Genomic DNA, 27,983 nt, shown 5'->3' on the forward strand with positions numbered 1-27,983 from the left:
TTTAAAGTATATATTTTTGAAGCCGATCTAGAAGTATAGATTAAGCTGTGGTAGTAGACCAAAGTAGCGAAGCTGTGGTGCTATATTAGGTTGTCAGTAGATGCAACATTGTAGTAGTCTTTACAAAGTGGAGTACTGTGAGACAAAAGGTGACTGTTCTCACAGCAAATCAAGTAGAAGTGAAGTTTTTGAAGTGGAAGCAGAAACACTAAGAAGTAATTCTGACAAATATACCATTGTGAAATCTAAAACCATAACTAAGAAGATAACTGTTAGCCATAAACTGTGTATTACTGACGGTTGTGGATATTGAATTTCTTTTGAATTGTGAAAGTCTTCTTGAAGAGGTGAACAAGCATTGTGGCTGGGATTACCATTGGTGCTATTTGGTGGAAGTGTAAAGTGGATATTTCACCAAAAAGAAGAGATTTGCTATCCTTGGAACTTTTGGTTAACAAACTTTTACTTTGACTTTGAAACATCAAGAACTGATTTGAGGCATGTATTTCATTGGTTGAACATTAGCAGAATAGCCCTTGAATCCTGGGGAAGGGAATGCACCCAGAACTTCAAAAGGTTATTCAGAAACTGCAAATGTTTTTCATGTCATGCTGTATTGCCATATATTTTCTTTGTGTGTTTACTGCTTAGTGTGAGGGCCAGTTATCCTGTATTAGAGTGTTTCACCTAGCTTTGGTTAGGCATGGAAATCCTCAGCAGTGTAGGGATAGTGAGGTATTTTTTTTATATTTCTTTTGCGAATAAAATGGCATGTTTTGATAAATCAGCCAACAGTTGTCCACCTCACATTACTGACCCCTCACACTAAGTAGGCAATGTAAGGGTATCCCCTATGTGGAAAGACAAATGGGCGGAATAAAGATAAGAAACAATAAGACATGGGGCCTCATTACAACTTTGGAGGTAGCCAAGGGCATGGCTGCCTCCAAAATCGGGTCCGGGTTCACTGAATGGGGAATTACCAGGCCATTCCGAGTTTGGAGGTCCTGGTAATTCCTCCTACAGAGAACCCGGGCCTGGTCCTTCCCCATTCCCATTTGAGCCGTGTAAAGATACCGGTGGGGGGTGCCTGTACTTCCGCTCTCTATATGGTAGAGGAGAGGCACAGAGGTCCCCAGCCAAGATTCTGTATAAGGTAGCAATGGACGAGCAATCAAGGCCTAGCTTCTCAGGAGGTGATGTGGGCTGGTTCTTAAGTACAGTGTAATCCCCGAACCCCCACAAAGGAATGTCCACACACTGTATTACTGAAAACACAGTCTTTATATAATTAATATTCAAAGGTATGTACACAATCACAATAACACACTTTGTACTCTGAAATCAACAATGATAAATATATACAATTCTAAAGTGGTACCACCAATGTTATCAAATCTCAATAAAGTGCATCAACTGTACGGTTAAAATGTCACACAGATCAATAACGAGGAAACCAGCAATAGAGATACGAAGGAACGCAAGAGGGTTGAAACAATAGGCAGATTTCTGGCCCCTACCACTAGACACAGTTCTGTGTGGAGATCCCCCCACCTGGGCAACCTGTAAAATAAAGATATATAGCACAAGCCCAGTCCATATATTGTTCAATAGTCTTATTTCCTCCTATAATGTTTTACCCCCCCAATGTACCTGGTGGAGTAGAGTTCTTCGAAGACGCGTCGAAGGATCCTTCTTGAGTGACTCCCTTTAAAGCAGGAGCCACGGATCGTCGAGAGGCATCGAAGATGGTGAACTTGGCATTGATGAGAAGTTCAAGGGTGCCGAGACCACAACGTCGATCCAGGCAGTGCTCGTCAGCGACGTCCTGCGAGAATGAGGTGTGCGGGGCACCTCGGTGATGGATTGTTCAGGACAGCAAAGAGTTTCAGAAGAACTGTGGCCCAACAAGGGCGTCGAGTCATCGAAGTCTTTGTGGCCTTCAGGTGGCAGGAAACCCACCAGCGGATTCTCCTCGGCGCGTTTACGACCGGCCGTTGTTAGCTCCCTGGTCCCCTCGCGGGACCCGCTCTGGACGTCTGGTAAAACCAGAAGTCCACATCGGGTCCCGCGAGGGGACCTCGTAATATTGCGGAATTAGTTTAACGGCACCGCCACCATTAGCGGAACCCATTAACCAATTCTGCAATACTTGTAATGAGGCCCATGGTCTTTCCGCTATTAAATTCTTTTCATACTTTCAATTCTGCATGTAACACATTCATTATTAGATGGCTGGGATGATTTAGCTTCCAAGGAGACAGCTAAGAGTCCTGAATAGGCTAGGTCAGTAGAGAAAAAGAGTCCAAAGGTATGGGTATTGCCTTTGAACAAGAGCACATAAATAGCATTAACTTCTTTTTTTCTATGCGGTTCAGTCTGGTAACGCTGTTATTTTATTTTTTTTAATGTTTTTCTTTTTTTGCAGACATAAAATGTTCTTTCATATAATTCTTTCAAACATTGCAAATATCAATTGTTCTTTACCACAGGTAAGTGTACATAATAATGCAGTAAACTTCAGGGGATTGTCATGTGTTAAAAAACATCAATTAATCAAAGTCTAAATCAGTAAACACACAAACATTTGATTTACACTGCAGTGCTATCTAAAAGTAAAGCAAAATACAGTGTAGCATCTGTCTATCTACAGAGTTAGAACTGAATTCATATGTCTATTTTCAGTATGACCTGACTCTGATTATATTGCAGTCTTGTCACATGGCCAATCTATGGTCATAATGCAAGTCAATTGATGAGCAATGTAGGGCCAGATTTCGAAATGACCAATCCTAGGTCTCACACTAATTAGGCACTTGTCCAAACGAAAGTGCAACTGTGCTACCATTCAGAAGGAGGCATTTGCAGTAGTTTGAGTGGTACGTAAGAGGCAACCCTAGATATCTTGGTCTCACTTCACCGTCCAAAGAGACGACAGACCTCTGAGGTGGCTCATGGCCATGGAGGGAGAGAACACTAAGTTACTGCTGCATTGGGGTATCTCCCTACAGCGATTACACATGGACATCCAACACAAACCTGGGCTGCAGCACTCCAATGCAGATGGCCTCAGTCGTTATTTTCACCAGGAGGATGAGCCTGACACTTAGAAGTGTGAGTTTCAACCTTTCTCCAGCATGGGGTCTGGCATGGATTCACATGCTCATGAATATTCCCCGTCGTCAGGCTGGGAATCCTCGGTAAAGAAAAAATCAGTATCAGTTTCGTTTCTGATCTGTCTTTCGTAGTAGTAACCAATCACTGATCTCTGCGTCATACTGACCACAGCCAATGACTGCCCTCTACCCAAGCCCGGTCTGGCAGCCATCTTCAGATTTTTACCGCACGTTCAAGTGTTGGGAGTCCTCCTGCTTAGCTCTCGAGCTTTTACTGCGTGTTTCACGCTTTTTCAGGTGATTTTTCACATTTTTTCGGTTAATCGAGCCTCAAGCTCCACCGTTTCTACTCCCGTTAACGGCTACCCGTTGCAGGATTTTCCTACGTCCCTCAAGGGTGAAGATTTCGTCAAATCAACTTCTTGGAGGATTCCAGAAGATTCGCGGCCTACTTCAAGATGGCCCAGGATGCGAGTTCGTCGCCCGGACCCAAGCTGTTTCCCAGCTGCCCTGGATGCGGGCTGCAGAATGTGTTTAAGGAAGACAAACATTTGCGATGCCTCTACTGTCTTCATGGGGACAAGACTCATGTAGAGAAGGACTGCCAGTTCTGCAAGAACTTGTCGGAGCGGACCATGAGGGACCGTCGATCCCGTCTCACAAGCTGATTGGAGAAGGGCTCGACGGGTGAGAAGAAGAAGAAAGGGTCCGAGCGGGATTCTAAGTCCTGTGAGGGCGCCCCGGCGACGGGGGCCCAACACCAGGCCAAGCGCCGCGAGTCCGCTGGCTCTGGGAGCACCGAAAGGTCGGGCTCTTCGGTAGCCAGGCAGGGCGCACCATCCCCGGCACCGTCAACCACGAGCCAACGCTCCGGTTCGGGGAAGAGAAAGTCCGAGACCCCGGGTAAGCTTCGGGAGAAGCCCCGTCCGATCTCGGAAGAGGGGGAGCGAGGCGTCGCCCCTCCCCCGAAGGAGAAGGCCCGGGATGCACCTAAGGTGGTGAAGGCCCCTACCCAGCAGGCGAAGGCCTCTATCGAGGCTATTGCGGCGACTCTGGCCAAGCCGGCAGAGACACCGCCAGCGGAGACTGCCTCTGGGACTAGAGTTTCCCTGCCGCCAAGGAGGGAAACCTCTTTTCAGCCCATCGTCGTGGCCGCCATAATGGAAGAAGCGAGGGGGGGCACGGTGCCCTCCTCGAGCCCGGAGTCAGCCTCGGAGGAGGAACTGACCGAGGCCGTGAGGAACCTCGAAGTCCAATTCGAGAAGGTTCGATCCCGTCAGGAAGATCCTCGGGAGATAACCGAGGAAGACGACGATGGTGAGGAAGAGCGGCTTTCCCTTCCGGCGCGGCTGGACCCTAGGCCTCAGGATGGCTCGGCGGCCATTTTGTCTGCCATCCAGTCCTTATGCTCTGAGATAAGGACGAGATTCCCACGGCCCAGGCCGGAGGACCAGCAACCTGGCCCGTCGGGAAGTCCTCAGAACAAACGACGGAGGACCCAACCCTCTCCTCCGCTCGCTCCCGTGAGGCCTACAGTTCCCGCCTCATCCTCCCACGAGTCGGGAGATGATGGTGCGTTGGGCTCGACAACGGGTTCTGAGGGCGACGGCGTCGACGACGGAACGGGTCTCCCGTCGCACGGGCCTCGCCGCCCGACGAGATTGGCTCATTCCACGCCATGATCGCCAGGGCGTCTGAATTGTTCCAGCTCTGCCCGGAGGAGCAGAAAAAGGAAGGTTTCCTCTATCAGCGCCGGGAGGCCAAGAGGAAGACGATCGATCATCGCGGTGCCCCTAATCGATGACATCTGGGAGGAGGGCCTGTCGGTTCTCAAAAAACCCTCCACGGCACCAGCCAAACGGGACCGGTACGAGAAGAAGTACCGGGTCCCCGAAACCGATCCCCTGAACCTCAGGGCCCAGCCAACACCAGACTCGGTCGTCTCTGCGGCGGCTAAGAAGAAAGCGGAGGGCTCAGGAGCCTCGACGTCGAATTCCCCGCCGGACGGCGAGGGAAAGAAGTTGACGCCATGGGGCGGCGGGTCATTTCGTCGGTGGCGACGATGATCAAAGCGGCCAACGCCCTGGCGATCGTGGCCCGTTACGACAGGGAGCTCTGGTTTAAACTGGCCTCCATATTGGACTTCCTGCCGGACGACAAGAGGTCCGAGGCACTGGAAATACTACAAGAGGGCGAGGTGGCGTCGGACCACGCCATAACGGTGGCAACCGATATTGCCGATACCGGGTTCCGCCAGCTGGGCAACGGTGTTTGCCTACGACGACGGGGTTGGCTTCGGGCGACCGACTTCCGTCAGGACGTCCAGACCAGGGTGTTGGACATGCCGTTCGACGGCAGCAACTTGTTCGGGAAGGCAGTGGACAAATCCCTCCAAGCCATAAAAACGGAAACGGAGACGGCCCGCGCCCTAGGAGCCCTTCAGCAACGACGTCCCTTTCGGAGCTCCGGAGGCAGACAGGGTGCCTCCAAGGGATCCAGCGGTGGCTCGTCGTCCTACTGCCAGGCGGCACGCTCCTCGTCTCAGGAGGCCTACAGGGGTTGCGGCAAGCTGGGAGCGCCTCGCTGCAGTCGGCAAGGTGGCCAGGGTGGCAATGCCACCACCTCCAAGCAGGACTGAACTGGCCGTGGTCTCGGGCCCCCACCGAAGCACCCCGGTGGGAGGCCGGCTGGCAAATTTCATCGGCGTGTGGAAGTCCATCTCCACCGACCGTTGGGTGCTGGATACCCTGGCAAGAGGACACTCTATCGAATTCCTGAAGAAGTGCCCTCACGTTCCACCTGTGGCCAGGAAGGAAAATCACGTCCCGCAACTGCTGTTGGAAGTACGGGCGATGCTCAGGAAAGGCACCATCGAGCTTGTCCCGAAGAGGCTCTGGGGTGTACTCAAGGTACTTCCTCGTCGGGAAGAAGACGGGCGGCTGGCGCCCTATCCCGGACCTTCGTCGTTTGAACACATAAATCAGATCACAAAAGTTCAGGATGGTCACCCTCCAGCATGTACTGGGACAGCTGGAGGAAGGCGACTTTCTATCGTCGTTGGACCTAGAGGATGCATACTTCCACGTTCCCATCCTCAAAATTCACCGAAAGTTCCTCAGGTTCGTCGTCCAGGGACGCCACTACCAATTCAGAGCACTGCCGTTCGGATTGAAGTCGTCCCCCAGGGTCTTTACCAAGTGCCTAGCACCAGTGGCGGCGCGGCTGCGCCTGCAGGGGATTCACGTCTACCCCTACCTGGACGACTGGCTCATCCGCTCAAGGACGAGGGAACTCGCCGTCGAACACACTGCGAGGACCGTCCAGCTACTCACAGACCTGGGATTCGCCATAAACTACCCAAAGTCCCACCTGGTGCCGTCGCAGGTGGCCCTGTTTCTGGGAGCGAAGCTCGATACAGTGAGGCGCCTGGCGGCCCCGTCGGAAGAACGGACGAAGACCATTCTAGGCAAGGTGCAGCGCCTACTAGCCACGGACGTGGCCAGGGTGAGGTCCATCAAGTCCCTCCTGGGGATGATGTCCTCTTGCATCTACCTGGATGCGCCCTCTTCAAGAATATCTCGACGCCCGTTGGATGCAGGCGACGGGCACCTTCGAAGGCAGGGACCCCTTCAACGAGGTGTTCCGGCGGGCGATCCAGTGGTGGGGCGTTCGAGCGCACCTCACGGCGGGCAAGGACTTTCAGACGCCGGCGTACCAGGAGACTGTCATGATCTCTGCTTCCAAAAGGTCAGGGTTTTCCCAACTCCCTTGGAAGCAGATTCATAACCCAGGTTCCGAGTGCCAACCAGTCCCAATTGGGACCTTTTGGACCCAGTCCTGGCGCCAGTGGCACCAGGCTCATAAATATGCCCAGTCCCAGCGCTGGAAGCGCCGGGCTCATAATGCTTGGGTGGACTTACCTGCAGCAGACCATGCTGCTTACTTGCCTGCCAGTTGAGCCTCTGATCCTCTTCTGTTTGGAACTACTTTTCCTGTTGGGTGGCGCAGGAGCCACTCCCTAGGTTCAGAACACTGGAACTCTTCTGGAAAGCAGGAACTCTTTTCTTACCTAGGCGTGGCTGTGGAAGGAGACACCTAAGCACTACAGGAAGCTATTTAAACCACACCCGATGGATGAATCTTGCTTTGCGTTATTCTGCATCCTCTGCAGCAGAACGCTCATCGTGTCTTCTGCATCTGATACTTGGCCTATGGAAAAAGGCTTACCATCCTGAATCCAGTCTTCAGCAACACCTATAAAGACAAGAAAGAACAGGTTAGCATTACGGTCTTCAGTGACAGCTCTTCACTTACCCGGGCCATCGGCTGTCACCAACGCCTTGCGCTGCATTCTGAAAGACAAAGGCTTACCTACTCTTCGTGCGCTCCGGAGGTCTTCACACTGCATTCCGGCATCTGAAAGACAAAAGCTTACCAACTCTTCGCACGCTCCAGAGGCCTTCGGCGCTACATCCCGCATCTGAAAGACAAAACAAGGTGCGTTTAAAGACATTGGGGAACTTTAATACTCACGTGCCATTACTCCTTTCCACATCTAACCCAGTGGGTATTCCGGCACCCTGCAGCCGCTCCGAACTTGTACCTGCAAAATAAAAAGAAAGTTAGAGCGCATCGTGAAGCAGGCAACAAGCGTTTACTTACGTGCTTCCAGGCGCTTCTATTCATCACATGGGCTCCATCTTCAACTCACTTCAGCCCGTCATCCACCATCGCCGGAACCCTGCAAAACAAGAGACATCATTACTAAAGACTTTAAAGACATTAGTATAACTCAAAACTTACCGTTCGTGCAGTAAACGACGGACAGCAGTCCTCTGAAGTCAAGAGGCCTGCTCCCCTTATCCAGTGAAGAAACTGGTTACAGCACCCTGCCCCGAGGCAGATGGAGAGCACGGCGTTCACTTACCTAAGGTGAGAGCGTTAACCTTCGGGGTTCTACAGGAGAAGAGAAAGGGAAGAAGAGAGAGACATTCAATAACCCAGTTCATTAATCCCATATTTTCTATCTGCAGACATCTTACCCTTCGAGTCAAACATACAGTGCACAGAGGTCCAGCCCAAAGAGCCAGCCGTGTGTTACACATCACCTTTGAAGATACGGTATACGCCCAGTCAAGACAGTCAAGACCGGCGCCTCTACGGGAATCAGGTGAGCGTTACAGAGACGGTGACGACGGACGCCTCCCTGGAAGGTTGGGGCACCCACACTGGAGATCTCCACGCAAGAGGCCTCTGGCTCCCGGAGGAGAGGCTCCTGCACATCAACGTCCTGGAACTCCGAGCCGTGTTCTGGGCTCTCAAATCGTTCCTCCCGTCGCTCAAGGGCAAGGTGGTGCGGATCTTCACGGACAACACCACAACAATGTTTTACATACGGAAGCAGGGAGGCACCAGATCCCCAGCCCTATCGAAGGAGGCACAGGATCTGTGGCACTGGGCGGTCGCCCAGGGGATGTTGCTGGTTCCCTTCCACCTGGTAGGAGAAAGCAACACCATTGCCGACTCGCTCAGCAGGGGGCTGCGCGCGTGTCACGAGTGGGAACTGCGCCAGGATCAGGTGGATCAACTCTTCCGACGATGGGGCAAACCCCAAATCGAGCTGTTCGCAACAGCGACAAACTCGAAGTGCAAGAGGTTCGCCAGCAGGTTTCCCCAGCCGAGAAGCATGGGCGATGCGTTCTCGTTCCCCTGGGACGGCCTATACCTGTATGCGTTCCCTCCGTTGCCGTTGCTGCTTCGACTCATCAGCCAGCTCAAGAGGTCCCGGTGCAGGATGATCCTCGTCGCACCGGCGTGGCCGAGCCAGATCTAGTTCCCGGACCTTCTGGACTTGTCAACGTCCCCTCCCATCAAGCGGACACGGACCTTCTCTCCAGAGAAGGAGGCGCCATCTTCCACCACAACCCAGCGTCGCTGAACCTGCAGGCTTGGCTCCTGCAGCGCTAGAGTTTGGAGGCTACGATATACCGGCCGAATGCAGAGAGGTTCTTGCAAAGGCCAGGGCGTCCTCGACTCTCAAATGCTACGGTCATAAGTGGAAAAGGTTCTCTATCTGGTGCCGAGCACAGAAGATCAACCCCCTTCGGATTAGGGCCCCTCAAGTGCTGCCGTACCTGCTATTGCTGGCAAAGGCTGGGCTAGCCCATGCCTCCATTAAGATTCATCTGGCGGCGATCTCCAGATATACCAGAACCACAGGACGGACGTCCCTGTGGTCCAATCGACTGGTAAAAGAGTTTATGAAAGGACTGTTCCAGTCGTTCCCGCCGGTGAAGGCCCCGGCCCCGGCGTGGGAACTTAACGTGGTGCTGACCAGGCTCATGGGGCCCCCATTCGAGCCGATGCACTCCGCACCGATGAAGTTTGTGTCATGGAAGACTGCATTCCTGGTGGCCACTACCTCCGCACGACGAGTGGGAGAGATCCAGGCCCTATCCTGCAAAGCACCGTACTTGACTTTCCATGCCTCGAGGGTGGTGCTTAGGACGCACCCCTCCTTTATGCCCAAGGTGCCGTCGGACTTCCATCTTAACGAGCCCTTGGTGTTACCTGTTTTCTTCCCGTCTCCTTCGTCGCCGGCCGAGAGGACTTTGCACTCGCTGGATGTGGCTAGAGCGCTGAAGTTCTACGTGGACCGCATGAAGAGTTTCCGGAGGACATCACAGCTGTTCGTGAACTTTGGACCTGTGAATCAAGGGAAGGCTCTCTCGAAGTCTTCTATTTCCAGATGGCTCTCCGACTGCATCATGCACTGCCACCGGTTGGCTAACCGACCGCTGCCAGACCGTCTGAGAGCCCATTCGACCAGAGGGATCGCTGCTACTACGGCGTTCTTATCTGGTGTGCCCCTGCTGGACATCTGCAGGGCTGCTACGTGGAGGTCGGCGCACACCTTCACGAGATTCTACTGCGTCGATCGGGATTCCAGAGAGGAGTCCAGGGTCGGCCAAGCAGTGCTGCGCAACCTGTTTGCCTAAGGTGAGCCTGGTGAGGAGGTAAGAGATGCTTAATGTTGAGTTTTTTGTATTGCTTAATGTTGAGCCTTTTGCCAGCTCCCGTGGTTGTGCATGTGTGTACTGCTATTTATTCGTATATTCATGAGCATGTGAATCCATGCCAGACCCCATGCTGGAGAAGGAACAAGTTACTTACCTGTAACTGTTGTTCTCCAGCATGGGTCTGGCATGGATTCACATGCGAACCCTCCCGCCTACCCCTCTGCGGCTCTTCACTTGGTCATACTGCCTCTTCACATGCTACCAAATCTGAAGATGGCTGCCAGAGGCGGGGCTTGGGTAGAGGGCAGTCATTGGCTGTGGTCAGTATGACGCAGAGATCAGTGATTGGTTACTACTACGAAAGACAGATCAGAAACGAAACTGATACTGATTTTTTCTTTACCGAGGATTCCCAGCCTGACAACGGGGAATATTCATGAGCATGTGAATCCATGCCAGACCCATGCTGGAGAACAACAGTTACAGGTAAGTAACTTGTTCCTTTTGGCTGGGCGCGTGTGAGGAATTGCCATCGGGCAAGGGTGCAGAGTCCTGGCTTTTTTATTTGTATTGAATGTTAAATAATAAAAAGATGCAATTAGTTCCATCTCCGAAATGGTAATCTGCTAATCAGATTCCCCTTTTGCAAGCTCCATGCTAACATCATAGTGTGTATCTGTGTGCTGCTGCATCAGTATTCTGATCTGCAGCGGCTGCTCTACCTGGGGCACAGAACAGGGTCAGAGGTCGCAGATGCCCAACTGGTAGCAGCAGTGACAGAAAAGTCTCTACCGCGCAGGGGCTGCACTTAAGACCTACACCATTGTACCAAAACCACGATGATCATAGGTAACTTATGATGGTGGCAGGATAATCTCTAAAATAAAGATATGCCTGAGTTTAGGCATTGTGATTAGCTTGTGATTATTACTACTCATATCACGACCGCCACATTCCAATTGATATCCCACATGTGTGAGCTCTTGTGAATCACCTCTGCTATGGAAGGTGATGTGTATTCTGGTCCGCCAGGTGTCATCCTTCAAATGGCAGGGGACAGGTTGATCTCTTTGTCAGGGCAAGTAACACACTCTGTCAGAAACAGCTGCACAGCAAGCAGCTGTCTTGGGCCCAGGCATCAAAGGAGCACACCCATTCAAATGGAGTAGCCTCACGCCAGGTTGCTGCATCTCTAAAGGCCTTTGTTCTCAGTAAGAAGGGAAGGAGTTGGGATTATGATAGGCAGGAAGTCTCTGATCAATGGAAGGAGGCATCCACCATCCTCATTCTCACTGTCCATCTTGCTCTCTTTCCTGTCCCCTTCACTTTCTCTGGAACAAAGTACGTTGGATGTGACATCAGAAGGGCAACGTCCACTCCATTTAAGAGCAGGGATTGGACCACTAAAGCCGGCTAACTTGAGTTTAATCTCCTGAGGGCTTTTCCTTTAAAAGAAGGGGTCTCCCACCCTTCTGTAGATTTACTCAGATCTTCTCGGATCATTTAAACCGACGATTCATTCTGAAGATCTCACTGCACTTCCTTTGGGAAAGTTGCACTTTCCAAAGTCTTCAACCCGTGGTGAAGAAGGAATCATCCAAGATAGAAGGAAAATCTGTTCCCTACCACTCTCAGGGCACTTCGGGAGTAACCTCTGCTGTGGATCAGGACCTACCACTCTGCACCAGAATCTCCTGCACTGGGAGCACAGACCCTAAACAGAACCATCCTATTCTCGGATTCCCCTGATGGGACTCACAGCAACTGGAGGACCAGACCAGCTGAAGCTCCCTGTTCTGCTGCAGCAAACCTGTCGCTCTGTGTTTACTGCACCTGAAACAAGAGGGAAGTCACGAATGCTGGTTCCTCTGCTACTCAAGCACTTCAAACTTGCTTGCACTTTCAACCAGCTGGACACTGCATTGTGCACTAGCTAAAGCTCGATGGCTGCTGGGCCCAGAGCAACTGCTCAAAGCCGGGACCTGAACCAAATCACTGGAGAGTCACACTGACTCCAACTGGGGGTTACAACCACACCTCGACCCAGCAAGGCCTTGAACTTCCGCCTCATTGATCGCACATCGATGCACCCAAGATCAACACTTGGATGACCATCGTCCGCCGACTTGAACTGCTGGAGCTTCACGCATCGACCCCTCTCAGCAGTTAAAGCCTGACTCGGCCAGACCAACTGCAAAGTGTTATTGGGATTGCCTCGACCTGCATCATTGAGAGTCACCCTTCTACCGCACTGTGCACCCACATTCGCTCCTACTCAATGGCTGCTTGCTGCTGGAGCCTCCATTATCCAACGTGCCTGAACTGAGCTTAATTCACTCACATCGACGTTTGATACTGGGTCTGACCAAGAACTGAATCCAGGTACTGTTGACTCTGAGCTGCCCCTTTGGTCAACTTGGACGCTAGAGACTGGTTGGGTCACGATCGCTCCTGTTTTTGTCCAAGATATCCTTTTTGTGGCTAGTTATTTACCCACCACGCTTGGAACTATCCTCAGAGTGCTACTTTCTCCAGGCTGTTGCATCTTCTCTGTTCTTCCTGTGTGAAGATGGTGTGTTTGATTAAAGTGTATATATTTTTATAGAACCTTGATTGGACATTCCCTTTATGTTTAACTGTGATACTTTGTTGTTTAGGTCACTACTGGTCCACCTTCATACCCCTCTTAAGAGCATAGTCTTGCATCAGCCCACGTTACCACAAAAGATGAAGGAGGTATAGGTTTTAACTGTCTCTGTTTTACCTTTATCGTTGTGTTTTTTGGTTTGCAGATGTGTTAGGGCAGTGTGGGCTAATTTTACCCCTACTCATCCTTGTACTCGTGCAGCGCAGAATCCAATTTGCACAAATGTTGAGAATTCCTCCAGATAGGTGCTGTCATGAACATGACAAAGAGGATCTGGAGATGAGGCTCAGAATCCTTCTCTAGGACTATACCATAACCCAAAAGGAATTGGTGCCTTTGGAAGTGGAACTTAATACCATCCAGGGTGAGACCAAGACTCATGGTTCACATCCCCTGTCTCGTGACACCAGCAAAGATGAAGTCTCCATCATTGGACCCTCTCCTGCCCTCCACTCATGGGCAATGAAATGACTGTGGTGTAGTAAGAGAACAAACCTGGAATAGAAATGTCCAACAGACCACAGAGCTAGACACCTCCAATTGTAACCCAAGATGAAGGTCTAGCCTGTAAGGATACCAGAGTGACGTACTCTTGTATACACTGCTAATAACTAATCCACCTTTCTACTTGTGTTTGTGGTTCTGTAGCAAAGTAATATGCCTGTCCTTATTGGTGGATGGTCAGGTCGATAACAGGGCTGGGGGATGCCAAAAACCTTGTGATACTGGGTTTAGGTGTGGCTTCGGGATGATCCTTTGCTAACCCCATCATGCCACGTGTGGAAGACCTGGTTCGCTAAATTACAACAGAGATAGCAGCGGTTGTACAATCGACTACCCTTGCAGAGGGGGAGGAGGAGCAACAATTCCACATACATTTACAGATAGAAAGAGTGGGACATGAGCTAGCCTGGGAAATTGGAGAGGCTGTTAGCGAGTCTTCACTCAAGGCTCTACAATCATACATTTAAAAACAGATAGACTAAGGGAGTCCACCCAAGGGCAGGGTCAGAGGGTGAAAACCAGAAAGCCAAGCCAAGAATAAGGTTTAGCCATCCCCAACTCCCACATCAGAACTGTAAGCCATCCGCAGAGCTGGGGCCTAGGAGCCAATCCTTATACCAGAAACCCAATGAAGAAGATGGAGTTAGCAATTCCAAGATTAAGGATACAGTTCTTCAAGTGGCAGTCCAGCAGTCTCTTGAGACCCAGCCAGGCCCAGAGAACTACGTCTCTCAAGTTCCCTATAACAAACATGCACAGCTGAATTCACTTACACCAGAGAGAGTCTGGAAGGCAGTGACAAAGCTGTCTAAAGGTCAAGGCCTGTGTCAGAGTGAAGTGGCAGTTAGAACGAAGAGCTGATTTAACTAGGGGCTGGCACATGAGACTGGAGGAGAGCTCCCAGAGCATGGAGAGAGCAGGAGGCTGGAGGAGTGTTAAAAGACTTGTGTAAGTAGGCATCAGGAGGTTGCTAGCAAGACCCAGGAGGTTGAGGAAAGACACATTCTAGCGGTGGGGAATTAGGAGACCCAGTGGGCTCGGAGGAGAAGGGCCCTTGGGGCTAGGAGGAGAAAAGCCTAGAGGTTTAGGATCAGATGAATCTAGAAGACTTGAAGGATAAGACCCAGAGCGCTAAAGCAAGAAAGAGCCAGTGTGCTTAGGAGAAGAAGAATATGAGAGCTGGTAAGAGTTATCGTACCAGGCAGAGGTGACTAGAAAACAGAGGGGATAAAGAAGAGTCATAAGGAGTTGGCAAAACTTAATGAAAGGGTGGAGGAGTGGCAAAATATCTGGAAGGGGTAGAAGGAGGTGGTAGAGGACAGCAAACTGGAAAAAGTGGTGGAACAAGGAGGTGAAGGAGGAAGTGTTAAAATGAAGTGAAGAGGAGAAGTGAAGGAATACCAATGAGGGGAAGGAGGAAGAGATGGATAGGGAGAAGTGTTGAGAGGAAACACAATAAATTTAAGCCGGAGGGATTTGTTATATCAACAGGAAGGCAGAAAAACAGTAGCGTGGCAGAGAAGGTAGACTATTACCTCAAAAAGGAGTACAACTAGGAAAGACTGGAGGTGAGTGAGACTGGAGCAGCTGACTGGTGAACCAGAACCCTGGGAGAGAGGGAGGTAGAGAGCGGCACACTGACAACCCTGTCAAAACCCTAGAGCATCCTCCTGTTATCCCGTCCCTCAGATCCTTGCTGGAACGCCCACCACTCAGGACAAAGTCAGTCAACAGACTCCACTCTGGAGATGAGACTGGGAAGGATTCCCCTATCATAAAAGTAGAAGAAGAGTGCAAGAACACCTTAAATCCAGGACTAAGAACCAAGGAGAAGATACCCAGAAGAAAGGATTTGTGTGGACCCTTTTAAACACAAACCTATGAATTCAATCATAATTGTGTTAATCTGTAGAGTGTTTTCTTAATGAGTTAGTGATGTACGATAGTGGCAATCATGCCTCTGCTACAACCTCCCTTTTACCACAAAATGCTTCATAGTGCATAGAGACGGGGTATTAATTTGGCATGTAAAGTTCTTTAGAATCCTATTGAGTGCCATGACACTGGGATGATTTGCCTAACTTGATCTTTTTAATACCACCGGGGTCCCCGACTCCTATGTAGTTCTAGAAATGGAAAAAAATATATACTGTGACTCACCTGGTGCAGTGACATACGAATATGGGTGGGGCGATGGCGGTGGGGCTAAACGGTGAAGTCTTGGCTTTTCTAAGAGGTGTCTTCATGCACATATCCCATAATAAATTATCCTAGCAATATATAAAACATTAAAGTAACATGTTGAGCAAAGCGAGTATGCTAGTAGCTTTAATTTATGCATCTTGAAAGGGTGCCTGCAATTATAAGCATGCAAAGTCCTTTAAGCCTAAACAAATTACCTGGGTTTAAATTTCCTATCACTGCTGTACGAGAGCCAGGGAATAAAATGTATTACAAGTGCTTGAATTAAGTTATTCTTTCACACAGCATGTATAGGCACTCTCCAATTCCTGCTCACCCACCGCCTGTACATCTTAAAGCACAATTGCCCGCTTACGTCTGTGTCTATCTCCTGATAATCACATTTTCAAGTGCTTAATATTGTTAAAAAAAAGGGAAAACTGTAACAGAGCTCTTTAACATCTGATGAGTGGGGTGAAGTTTGTGGTGGCTCGGACTTTCATTTTCCCCAGCTTTGCAGTCTGGCAAGACAATTTTTGCCAGTTTCTAAATTGAAGCTAATTAGCATCTGTTTGGAAACGGCAGTAGTCCAGCCAATCATGATGGCCAAACTTTGACTAATAATGTCTGATTGTGGCCTGAAATGTCCACCCAAAGCCTGGCTACCCCCCAATGTTATCCTTGCCCCCTTGCCGCCATGGCTCTCCTTTCTGCCTGCGTCTGCCTCAGCCTGTTGCTCCCCCACTCTGCTGCTCACACTCCTTTCCTGTGTCCTCTGTAATACTGCTTGGGAGTTTCTCTTCCTCGCTTGGGCAACACCTGCACTCCACCCCTCCCCCAAAGGTGATGATTGTATCATAGTGATAGAGAAAAATGTTGTTCGAGGTTTTGGGATACCGTCTCCAGACATGACTTCCTAGCATGAAACTGTTTGCACATCGGTGCTAGGCAGAATTGTAAAGTCCTAGTAGTCTCATGTTCATCTTTGTATGCTGAACACTTGGAAGTCAACGGAATAAAGGAAGGACTTTATTTATGGATGTTTCCAGCTTTGCCAAATTTAGCTCACACAACATTCTATTTAAAGAGTCTGCTACTGGATGGAAGAGATTTCAAATACTTCACTTATCTGTGCATATGTAGATTTTGCAACTCTTATGCATCCTGTCCAGTAATAAAAAAGAACTGTAACAAAACCATGAAAAACAAAATAAATGTACATTTGCTGTTTTTAAAAAGATTACAATTGCATGCTTCAATGTATCATTTTATTTGGAAGATGCATGCTATCTTTCCCATTCAAAGATGTATGCTAGTTTCAGCTTGTTTCCAGAGACCTTCCTTAGAGATAGCTCTTCCATGGAGGCAGCCATTTTGGATGACTGAGAGCCCAAAGAGTTCCTGCGATTGGCAGGAATGGGTGGGATTAGCCATAGGGATTAACATGGTTAGGGGCAGGGAATGAGAGGGATAAATAACCGAACAACACCTAATACACTGTGTATCCCTCCTCAAATGTCATTCTTGTGTGCCCTTTGTCAAAAGCCCTTATCCTTTTGTACACATGAATCAGTATTTTAATTCAATAGTTGGGGCTATTATAGGTGACGCACGCGACACCTATTAGCCCAAACTAAAAAGGTAAGTATATCTATTTTGGTATGAGCATCCAGCCTCAACGCCTGGAAAAATCTCCTGTCACTACTGTGCAACATCAAGATTATTGGAAGGTTTAGTGTGATCCATGCAGAAGTAATTTAAACACTGTATATTATAAGTCAAGGTAATCTATCTCTGACAACACACTGTGATAGCTACTGCCATTGTATACATATTCATTGCTGCATGTATAACATAATAGGCCAGTGTGACATTTCAAGCAAAGTGCATAAAATGATGTACGCTTTTAGCCCAGTTCGCATTGATTCAAGCCATTGCAAGGGTTGGTTTGGGTCAGGCCATGCATCATGTCCGACTGCGTAATATTTAGTCTTCTGATGTAGTGCCCAGTCCCCAGGAGGACATGCCTTATCGCTGAATGTGAAAATAACACTAGGTTCTTGACCTTCCAATTCCCGACATTGTGAGAGTGGAAATGTGCTGTCTTGTGTTATCGAGGTGCCTGTAAAGCGTGGTTTGGGAGCTACATGCTGAGGTTAACACTGCATTTATTTATATTTTTCTTTTCTAGGTATACACTTTATTTGACCATCACTACATTCTTCTTTCCATTACCTCTGATATTGGCGTGCTATATTTTAATTTTATGTTACACGTGGGAAATGTATCGACAGAATAAGAGAGCAGGGCGGTGAGTATCATTTAATGCATTCTCAAATTAAGTTTAATTCTCATTTGTATGCATTCTTGTTGTTAATCTGAATGTATCCTAAATGCCAACCTACAAACATAGACAGGCCTTAAAGAAGCAAGCATTGGCAATGCCAACAGTTTTGGCGTTTCATGTTATTCTTTGCATTTTGAATTTACAGGTACCAGGGTGCAGGGAGGTGAGTGCAAAGTTTTAAAGGAGGATGAGATAAAGGGTGCAGGTGTGCAATGGAATGAGAAGGGGAATAGCGTAACAGAGGAAGCCAATAATAGAGGGTAATAGGAAATATATTGTAGGATGCTAATAAATTAGCAACATTTTACTATGAATGCACTAATTTAGTAAATGCCTTGAAGTGACTCATTTTGCATCAGCGCTGTGAAAATTACCCAGAAAAGAAATATATATATATATATATTTCTGAGGCTTGTGGAATCTGCTTAGATCACATGCTGTGCATAGGCCGACATCTAGTGGAAGCTGCGGAGTATTACAGTTTGTTTTTCGAAACTCGAAAATGGGCGCCGACTCGACGCCGGATCGGAGAGGAGTTCGACCGTCGACTACACGACGACTTTGGGCCTCGAGGCTTCCGTCTCGGCCCGGGCCTGGGCCACTGGCCAAGGTCCTGCAAGTAGGGAGAGTGGGGGGTGGTCATACTCTACACTCTTGAATATATAGACACTTATATATTCCTACATTTACCAGCCCGCTGCCACAAGGTGCGTATGGAGGGTACCCCTTTCCAAATCTGCCCCTAGTGCAATCGCAAATACCCTTGGGTCGACAGGCACGCCACGTGCAACGTCTGCTTGCCGAGGGACCACCCGAGGCAAATTGCAGCGCCTGTAGTAGGTTTAAGCCTAAAACACTTAAGGACCGTTCAATCAAGCGTTGGGCCCACCACGCCAGGCGTCAAGAGGCCATGGCAGTGGAGGGCGCCTTCAGCAACGGCAGCGACGCCGTACTTTCGGACGGCGAGGGCTTTATGGCTTTATGGCGTCGAAAGACAGCCGAGCGCAAGTCCCCGACCTCGGAAGGTCGACCGGCAGGCCAGCTATGGGGAACACCCCCGGCGACACGAGCGCTTCGCATGACACCATCACAAAACACACAAAGTCCAACCGAGACTCGATGTGCACGTCGAGTTCTCGGAAAGAGGCACGTAGAGAACGGTCCGAATCGGCGTCCTCTGGGCGCTCTCGATCTAGATCGCCACATGACGCCAGGCAAGCATCTACTATTGCCAAGAGTGCCTCGCTCCCTAAGGTCACGGAAGCTCGATCGTCGGGAGACGAAGCAGACTTCCACCCTCAGGCCGCACTCCAAGAGTCGGCGCCCGCAGACCATATTACTACAGATCCCGAACACCTACCTCCACGCTCGAAGGATAGGGTCATGACCCCTGAACCTCCACGCCAGGCGTCGAAAAGCTCAGGGGGCCCTAAAACACACAGGAAAGACTCCTCCAGTCATGGGGAGGGAGGGAAACAGCAAAGGAAGCAGTCTCTACCCACTTCCAAGCCCGTAGAACACTACACTCCTCAAAAACAGAAAGGCAAGTCCACGTCTTCTAATAACACCAAAACCCCTGCACAGGCTACCAAGTCTAGTCAGGATAAATTTGGAAAACTCCCAGAAAGAGTCATTCCCAGTTCCAGAGAATGGACCAGTGTTGACATAGATAGGGTAATGTCAAGAATGTCATCTTTGGCAGATTTGTATGCAAAAAACCCAGAACACTTTCTTGCTTATACTCTCGACGGGTCAGCACCCTCTGGCTCTAAGGATCCTATACCTCCAAGTGCAAGGTCCCACTTTGAGACACCAACAGGGTCTTCAGACCCCATCTACGTCCAGCCCTACTCTCATTTCCAGGGAGAGACATCCTTTGTTGAGGATCCAGATTTGGACATGGTGGAGGAACAAACTGGGACAGGCTACTATGGGGATGATGAGGATCAAGATGAGGAGGAGGAAGACCCCTACAGGGTAGACTCCCCAGTAGAAAGAGAGGCCCCCATTACCGACTCCCCTGACGACAACCAGCCACTCCTGAATGAAGTGCTGTCTCGAGCAGCAGAACATTTCCACATCGACACCCAGGGTGCCCAGGAGGAAAGAGACTTTGCAGAAGAGTTAGTGGGGGAGAGGAGGCCTGTTGCTCAGGCCATCCCTACCTAAAATCTATTCAAAGAAGAATAGACCTGTCACTCCTCAATCCTAACCTCACCAGAGCAGTGAATCCTAGGATTGAAAAACTTTTCAAGGCGGCCCAATCAGACCCACTATATATAAGAGGGCATCTGAAGTCGGACTCTCTGGTTGTTACTAACACGCGTAAGAGGGCTGGAACACCCTTATCATCGTCCAAGGCTCCTCCGGACAAGGAGAGCAAAAGACTGTACAGGTTAGGCAGGAAAGTGGCCTCTACTTCTGCCTACCAGGCAAGGATTACCAACTCCACCACCCTGTTGGCCAGCTACAACTGCCATCAGTGGGAAGAGGTTGCGGCACTCATAGACTGCGCACCAGAACCCTTAAAGAGCCAATTGGCACGAGTTTCAGCGGAGGGAAGAGCCGTGTCCGGTTGCATTTTAAAGGCAACCTTTGATGCCGCGGATAACGCAGGCAGATTAATAGCAGAAGGAACTGTTATTAAGAGACACGCTTGGCTACGCCAGTCTGGTTTCAAGGCTGAAACACAAGCGTCATTATTGGACAAACCGGTGGAGCCGGATCTGTTGTTTGGTAAGGCGGTGGAGGACGCACTAAAGAATGCTAAGGGTGAGTATGAAACACTCAAATCCCTAGGCCAGCTAACCACTAAACCCCCTAATCAGAGAGGGAATGGCAATTTTTGTCACCCACGCGGCCAAAATTCCCAAAGAGGTTCTAACTATTCCCAGGGGCAGGGTACACAGTGGAACAATAATAACCAGCAGTCTACCCAGGGTTACGGCAGGGGGAATAAGAGAGGACGTAGTAGAGGTAGAGGCAGCCCCAATAAAGGAGGCGGCACGCCTCCACCGAAACAGTGACGCTCCATTCAGGGTCCCTTCTCACGCAACCCCAGTAGGGGGACGCATTTCCAACTTCACCCAAGCTTGGGAAGGGATCGCATCAGACAGATGGGTGCTGTCAACAGTATCCGAGGGGTACTGTATAGAACTACTAGAGCGTCCCCGAGACCATCCTCCACGACAAAAAATACATTCTTTGGAACACCAGAAGATCCTCCTAGAAGAGATTGTCAATCTGCTAGCAAAGGACACGATAGAACTCGTCCCGGGACACCAGGTAAACAAGGGTATTTATTCAACTTACTTCCTTGTGTCAAAAAAAGATTTGACAATGCGCCCAGTATTGGATTTACGGCCTGCCAACAAGTATGTCAAGCCCCAAAAGTTTCGCATGACAACTCTCCAAGAGGTAATCCCCCTCCTAAAAAAGGGGGATTACATGGCAACATTGGACATGAAAGATGCCTATTTTCATATTTCCATGTTCCCAGCGCACAGAAAATACTTGCGCTTCAAGGTGGACAGTCGGCACTACCAGTTCAAGGTACTGCCCTTCGGAATAGCTTTGGCCCCAAGGGTATTCACCAAGGTACTGGCGGTGGCAGCAGCACACCTACGCAGGGAGGCAATCCCGGTGTACCCTTACCTGGATGACTGGCTCATCACAGGGGAAACCCCAGTAATTTGCAGAACAAACATTCAAAGGACTATCAACCTCCTCTTTGAATTGGGCTTCTCAATAAACGAAAACAAGTCAAGTCTAGTGCCAAGCACATTCAAACAATTCTTAGGAGCTATCCTAGAGGGGTTGACCTTTCTATCAGAGGAAAGAATTCGGAATATATTGCTGCAAATTCCGCAATACCAGTCCGGTCGCCAGATAACGGTACGCAAAGCAATGCGTTTGCTGGGCATGATGGTGTCATGTATTTACCTGGTCCCCCACGCGCGCCTGCGCATGCGCCCCATGCAGGAATGGTTGGCGAAACATTGGTCTCAGGCAAGTGGTCAGTAGGACGATCTAGTGGTCGTTTTGCCAACACTGGTACAAAGCCTTCACTGGTGGACAAGAGAGAATCTGTCCAAGGGGAAACCCTTTTACGATCCCGAGATACAGGCGGTAGTCACAACCGATGCATGCCTGACGGGGTGGGGAGCTCACCATCTCCACCACACAGCTCAGGGTCTCTGGTCTCACGCAGTGGCCAAGAATCACATCAACCTTCTAGAGCTTCTGGCAGTATTCAGAGCACTTCAAGCTTTCGAACCCTACCTTTTAAACCTGTCAGTGCAAATCCGGATGGACAGCACTACAGCCATGTCCTACCTGAACAAACAAGGAGGGACTTGCTCGCCAAATCTGTCCAAGCTTGCCCAGAAAATCTGGATATGGGCACTCAGACGGAACATCTTCCTGTCATCACAACATGTTCCAGGGGATCTCAATTCCCTAGCGGATGCTCTGAGCAGAGTCCCCCTCCCAGAGGAACACGAGTGGTGTCTACACAGAGAAGTCGTAGAAGACATCTTCTCTCAGTGGGGTTTCCCCACTATAGACTTATTCGCCACAAGCGAAAACAGATAATGCCCAGGATCCGCATCCAGGTTCCCCCAACCAGACTCCCAGTGGAACGCCCTGTGGATGAACTGGTCAGGGATGTTTGCGTACGCTTTTCCACCAACTCCTCTAATCAGGAAGGTGGGCAACAAGATGAACAGAGAATCGATGACGCTCGTCCTGGTTGCTCCCATGTGTGCGAGACAACCATGACTACGCAGACTGGCGGTGTGCAAACCCATAAGACGTCCGAGCTGGTACAACCTATTGTCCCAGCACCAAGGTCAAACAGTGCACCCTCAACCCAACTCAATGAACCTTGCAGCATGGCTCCTGAGGTCATAGAGTTTGGACATCTCAAATTACCACAGAGGTGTATGGACATCCTAAAAGAGGCTAGGAAGCCCAACACTAGGTACTGCTACTTTGACAAATGGAAGAGATTCGTAATCTGGTGCCAGAGTAAGCAAATCAACCTAGTTGATTGCACTCCTTCCACCATTGTTACTTACATGCTCCACCTGCTGGATGCGAGGCTGGTTTTTAACTCACTGAAGGTACACCTGGCAGCCCTGTCAGCATACACCACTTCCCATAACAAGGTGTCGTGGTGGAAAGTACCAGTAGTTAAGGCCTTCATGGAAGGAGTAAAGAGACTTCACCCTCCTATTTCTAACCCACCACCAGGATGGGACCTGAACGTGGTGCTATCTAAACTCATGGGCCCCCCATTCGATCCCATGCATAAGACGAGTCTCAAACACCAGACATATAAGACTGCCTTCTTAGTAGCCATTACATCCATAAGAAGGGTCAGTGAAATTCAGGCTCTGTCAGTTCAGGATCCTTTCTTTACTATTCATAAGGATAAGCTGGTTTTACGGACACACCCTAGGTTCTCACATAAGTTTATTTCCAAATTCCATGTAAACCAGTCCATCGAGCTTCCGGCTTTCTTCCAAAACCCACAAAGCTCGGCTGAGGTTAAACTACACACCCTAGATGTGCGTAGGGCGGTCCTTCACTACATAAACAAGACCAGACCGCTTAGGAAAACAGATCAACTGTTTGTCTCCGTAGCCACAGGCAAGGAAGGAGATCGGGTTGTTTTTATTATGTTGGTAACAAGATGTCAGGGGTGATTGTGTAATGTTAAACATGTAATAACTAGCAAACAATTCAAGACTTACTACACACTTGTGCTAGTACAAACAATACATATGAAGACCCACAATGCATATAAATCAGAGGCACATACAGGGAAACTAAAGTAAGGAAGAAAGAAACAGCATCATCAGAAAATGTTAATAGCATTAAAGTGTATCTTCCTGTATACAAATGAATTGTGTGTTTGAGGCCTGCTATTACCCCATGCATGTGCACCATGAGCTGAGACCAAACTCTAAGGAAAGTACTTTAAGAACATATAACAAGGTTAACGTTTTGATATACAGCACCTCTTGAATTTAAAAATTCTGATTTTCAGTGAATAAAACCACCTGTCCTAGATTTTTCAGTGAACCCAAATAAGTGAGCCAGATATGTGATGTCATCAGTGATGTCATCAATGACATTTGTGATGTAATCTTTGAAGTCCTGGGTGTTAGTCTTAGCAGTGCATGGTGGCGCGAGTTATGGATGCTTAGCTTAACATAACTGGCGAATTTCTGAGGTTTTTCGGTTTTACCTGTAACCATAACGTCCCTGTAACAATGTTTTTCCATTGAATTTCATAGGTTTTTATTAGTGCAACTTAACCATAACATCCCCTTAACTACGTTTTTTTCATTGAATTTCATAGGTTTTTAATAGTGCAACTTAAGCATAACGTTCCTTTACAAAGTTTTTTCATTGAATTTCACAGGTTTTTAGTAGTGCAACTTAACCATAACGTCCCGTTAACTACGTTTTTTCATTGAATTTCATAGGTTTTTATTAGTGCAACTTAAGCATAACGTTCCTTTACAAAGTTTTTTCATTGAATTTCACAGGTTTTTAGTAGTGCAGCTTAACCATAACGTCCCGTTAATAAAGTTTTTTTAGTGACTTTCATGGGTTTTTACCAATGCATGCTATTTTCCTACAACTTATTAATATCATACTTAACCAATAAGCAATGTTTTTTGTCCAATTTACAAAGTTTCACCTTAAAACTCTGCCATTTCCCACCTTGTAGCAGCATTTTTAACACGTCTATACACCTTTTGCAACTTTTTGAAAAATGTTTGCATCCGTAGATAGCCGGGAACGTCTGACTTCATCGCAGACCTTCTGGACAGTGCCACGTGACCATACGCTTGCGCGCTGCATGGTGACTTGTTCGCGAAGGAGTCTGCACTTCGTGATCATATTTGTGCTTCAAAAACAGTTTGGAATTGCATTTTCCACTGATCTAGAAACTTTCAACTTCAAAATTTCCCTTGCACACCTCCTACACCTTTTCGTTCTCATTATCCATTACCAATCTAGTACACAGTACATACTTGGAAGAATTTTTATCAAAACTATTATTTATCTTATAAATGGCATCAGTTATTGCCATCCCTCCTCCCCAAGAGCCACCACCACCACCAGCTGGAGGACCTTCACAACAGAAAAGTGCAGTACTTTCAAAGACAATGAAGAGGACCAAGAAGATGAGGTAGAGGAAATGCCTACTTCTAGCACAAAGATTGAATCATGAGTGTGCCAGTTCTTTGCTACTGTTGGGAGTGTGCCAAAGGCTAAAGCTACCAAAGTGAAATGCACTGAGTGCATTTTGTACTCAGTTGCAGACTACTTGGACAGTACTCCTCCGGGACCACCTCCATGTGCCGCCACACCAATTCCAATGACCGCAATGCTCTCAGAAAGGTTGTTCCTTTCTCAGCAAGTAGTAAGCTGTCTTCCTCCACCTCATCTTCCTCAACAAATACTGTAACCACACAGCCTGATGTCTGCGGGCTTTGGCGTGTTATAAATACATAAATAAATACATAAATAAATAAAGAAGGAGGGCTACGGACCATTATCGTCCATTGCAGCCCCTGAAATGGGGGATAAAGGCCATTAGCACCCCCTGTTCCATAAGCAGGAACCCAGGGTTCAAAAACATAGATTTTTCTGCATCCCGCTTTAAGAAGGAAGGAAAATCCTTTTCCAAGACAGCCAACATGGAAAGAGAAGGCGGGGCTCGTACACAGCCCCTCTTCCCTTGCCATGGCAGCCTGCAAAACCCTATGAACATATTACCACAATCACTTTTTTTCCCTTTCAAACCTATCCTACTTTTGAATAACTTTACCACATAGCCGATCCCAGGTAGACATAGCCACTTTAACACCATTTTTCATCCCTAGCGGTCATGGCCAGTAGCCAGATTGTCCACGTCATGACCTTATGTCATGACCCAGACAATCTGGCTACTGCCCACAGCCACAAGCTATACCTCAGTCGCCGAAGATATATGACTATTTTTTGTGCCTACATTATGACACTAGTCAAAAAATAAAACACGGGCACATTTGTAAAACCATGCTTTAATGTCCTTGCCAATGCTACTCATGAGTTTGCTCGAAATCCGCCCATGTTTTAATTTTTAAAAAGTGTCAAAATGTATGTACATACAATAGTCATATAACTTAGCCCCCACTTGACAACATCCATTCAGTCTTTACACAAACATTGAAGGTTGGGTCCATAATCTTTCTCAAAACATGTGTCCACATTTGTCAAATAGCAACAAAGTGAAAAGCCATCTAAAAATGTTGAGACCCCCGCTCTAAATTCACCCCTCTTGAGAAAATCCCACCAAACTTTAGAAAACCATTTATATCTAGATCCAAAATCGTTTTGCCAAATGTTGTGCAGATTCATCAAATAACACTACATTTATATGCCTTTACAATATTTTGGGACCCCCCTCTAATTTTGCCCCCTCTCGACAGAATCTCACAAAACTTTGCAAAACCATTCAGGATTAGTTCTAGAATGAAATTGCAGTTTCATTGAGTGGCGCAAAAGTTATAAGCCATCCAAAAACTAACTTTTCCCCAACCCTGTAATGCAGAAATAGGTACAGATGTCCTACAGATGTCCTAGGACATCTGAAGTGTCCGCGAACACCAGAGGACTGCCCCAGGACATCTGAAGTGTTTGCGGACTGTCGGGGGGTGAAACAACCCGTGTTTGGCTACTTATGGCCATATCCCATCCCATCCTCATCCCCCCCACATCCCCAGAGATTGTTTGTTGAGTTTGACAAGTGCAATGTTGCTTTTTTTTTAATGTTTTCACTGCGCTGTCCGCAGACCCCAAAAAAGTCTGTGAATCCAAGTTGGCGGGCGTTTCAGGAAAACCGACGCATTTCACATTTTCTTACCACCCAATCAGCGGCTGCGTCCTGATGTTCGCGGACCACACAAAAGTCAGCACATTTTTTCTGGCCAATCAGAGGCCAGTCCGCAGACCGAACAGGGAAGTGAGTCCACGGAGCGGACATAGATATCACTCATTTTTTTGACTTATGTTTTGATCGTTTAAAAAAAACTACTAGACGGATTTAGACCAAATTAACAAAAGCACGCATTCGGGACCAAGCCGCCACTCCTGCCGTACATTTTGATGAAAATCCGTCCAGCGGTTTGGGCTGTAGGCGTGAGCAAACATTTTTCCCATTATGTCTAATGGAAAAAAATAAATTTTGGGACCTCCCCTATAACTTTGCCCCCCATTGACCAAACGTCACCAAACTTTGCAATAACATTCAGAGTGGGCCACATAATTGTTTTGCAAAGTTTGTTGATGATTCGTCCAGGGGAGCAAAGTTATAAGCCACCCAAAAAATGCTAGTTCTATGGGTTTAGCAACTTAACCATAACTACATGGCCGCTACCGCAGGCCATGTAATATATATATATATATATATATATATATATATGTGTATATATACAAAACACTATGATAAGGCAACATACTGATATTGGGTGAAACTCTTGGTGCGTTTAAAGGATTCCCCAAAAATGGGGTGAATTCGAAGAACTCTTGTGCGGGCCTTGCAGGGTGGGCCTGAAGCTGCCCACTAAATTGTGAGACTCAATCCTGAGTGAAACTGGGTGCAAATAACATGGTGTGCCAATTCGTTTTTCTTACATAAAAGCGCATTGATGCCACACAAGTGGGGAAAGAGCGCTATATAAATATATAAATAACCAAATGCAATCCAGGCAGCTGACAGCTTTGCTGGGGGTGGTTTACCTGAGTCAACTCAGAAGCTCAGTTCAGTATGATTTCACCTTCATATATGAAGATTTCTAAACTTACTCTGCTTCGCGGCAGGGGTCAGTTTAATGAAAAACAAGGAAACGTTCTGTCGCCCCCACCTGCCCTCTCCCCCAAAAAAGCGAATGGGAAATTATTTATATATTGCAAAAATAAAACATGGCCCAATTAGCACATGGAGAATATAAACAAATGCACAACATGGTTAGAAATCCTACACTACCACCTTTATATATAAGCAACTATACACACACATGCTGGACTTAGATACCACAGCTTTTGCCATTGTGGCCTGTTGCCACAGACGCACACACATTTCCCCCGTGCAGTTCCGCAGTCTACAT

At 48.2% G+C, this 27,983-nt stretch overlaps 1 protein-coding gene across 7 annotated transcripts in view; it reads left to right on the top strand.

Annotated features, from left to right (window-relative positions):
• MCHR2 (melanin concentrating hormone receptor 2) overlaps positions 1 to 27,983 on the top strand; it is a 2,016,060-nt gene that overhangs the window by 1,796,494 nt on the left and 191,583 nt on the right. For all 7 annotated transcript variants that reach the window (XM_069606534.1, XM_069606536.1, XM_069606532.1 and 4 more), the window contains one exon: positions 17,659 to 17,778. In XM_069606534.1, the coding sequence (XP_069462635.1) occupies positions 17,659 to 17,778 (120 nt within the window). The remainder of the gene's footprint in view (positions 1 to 17,658; positions 17,779 to 27,983) is intronic.

Source organism: Ambystoma mexicanum, chromosome 4p (assembly GCF_040938575.1).
Source record: "Ambystoma mexicanum isolate Mex_15411 chromosome 4p, UKY_AmexF1_1, whole genome shotgun sequence".
NCBI lineage: Eukaryota > Metazoa > Chordata > Amphibia > Caudata > Ambystomatidae > Ambystoma > Ambystoma mexicanum.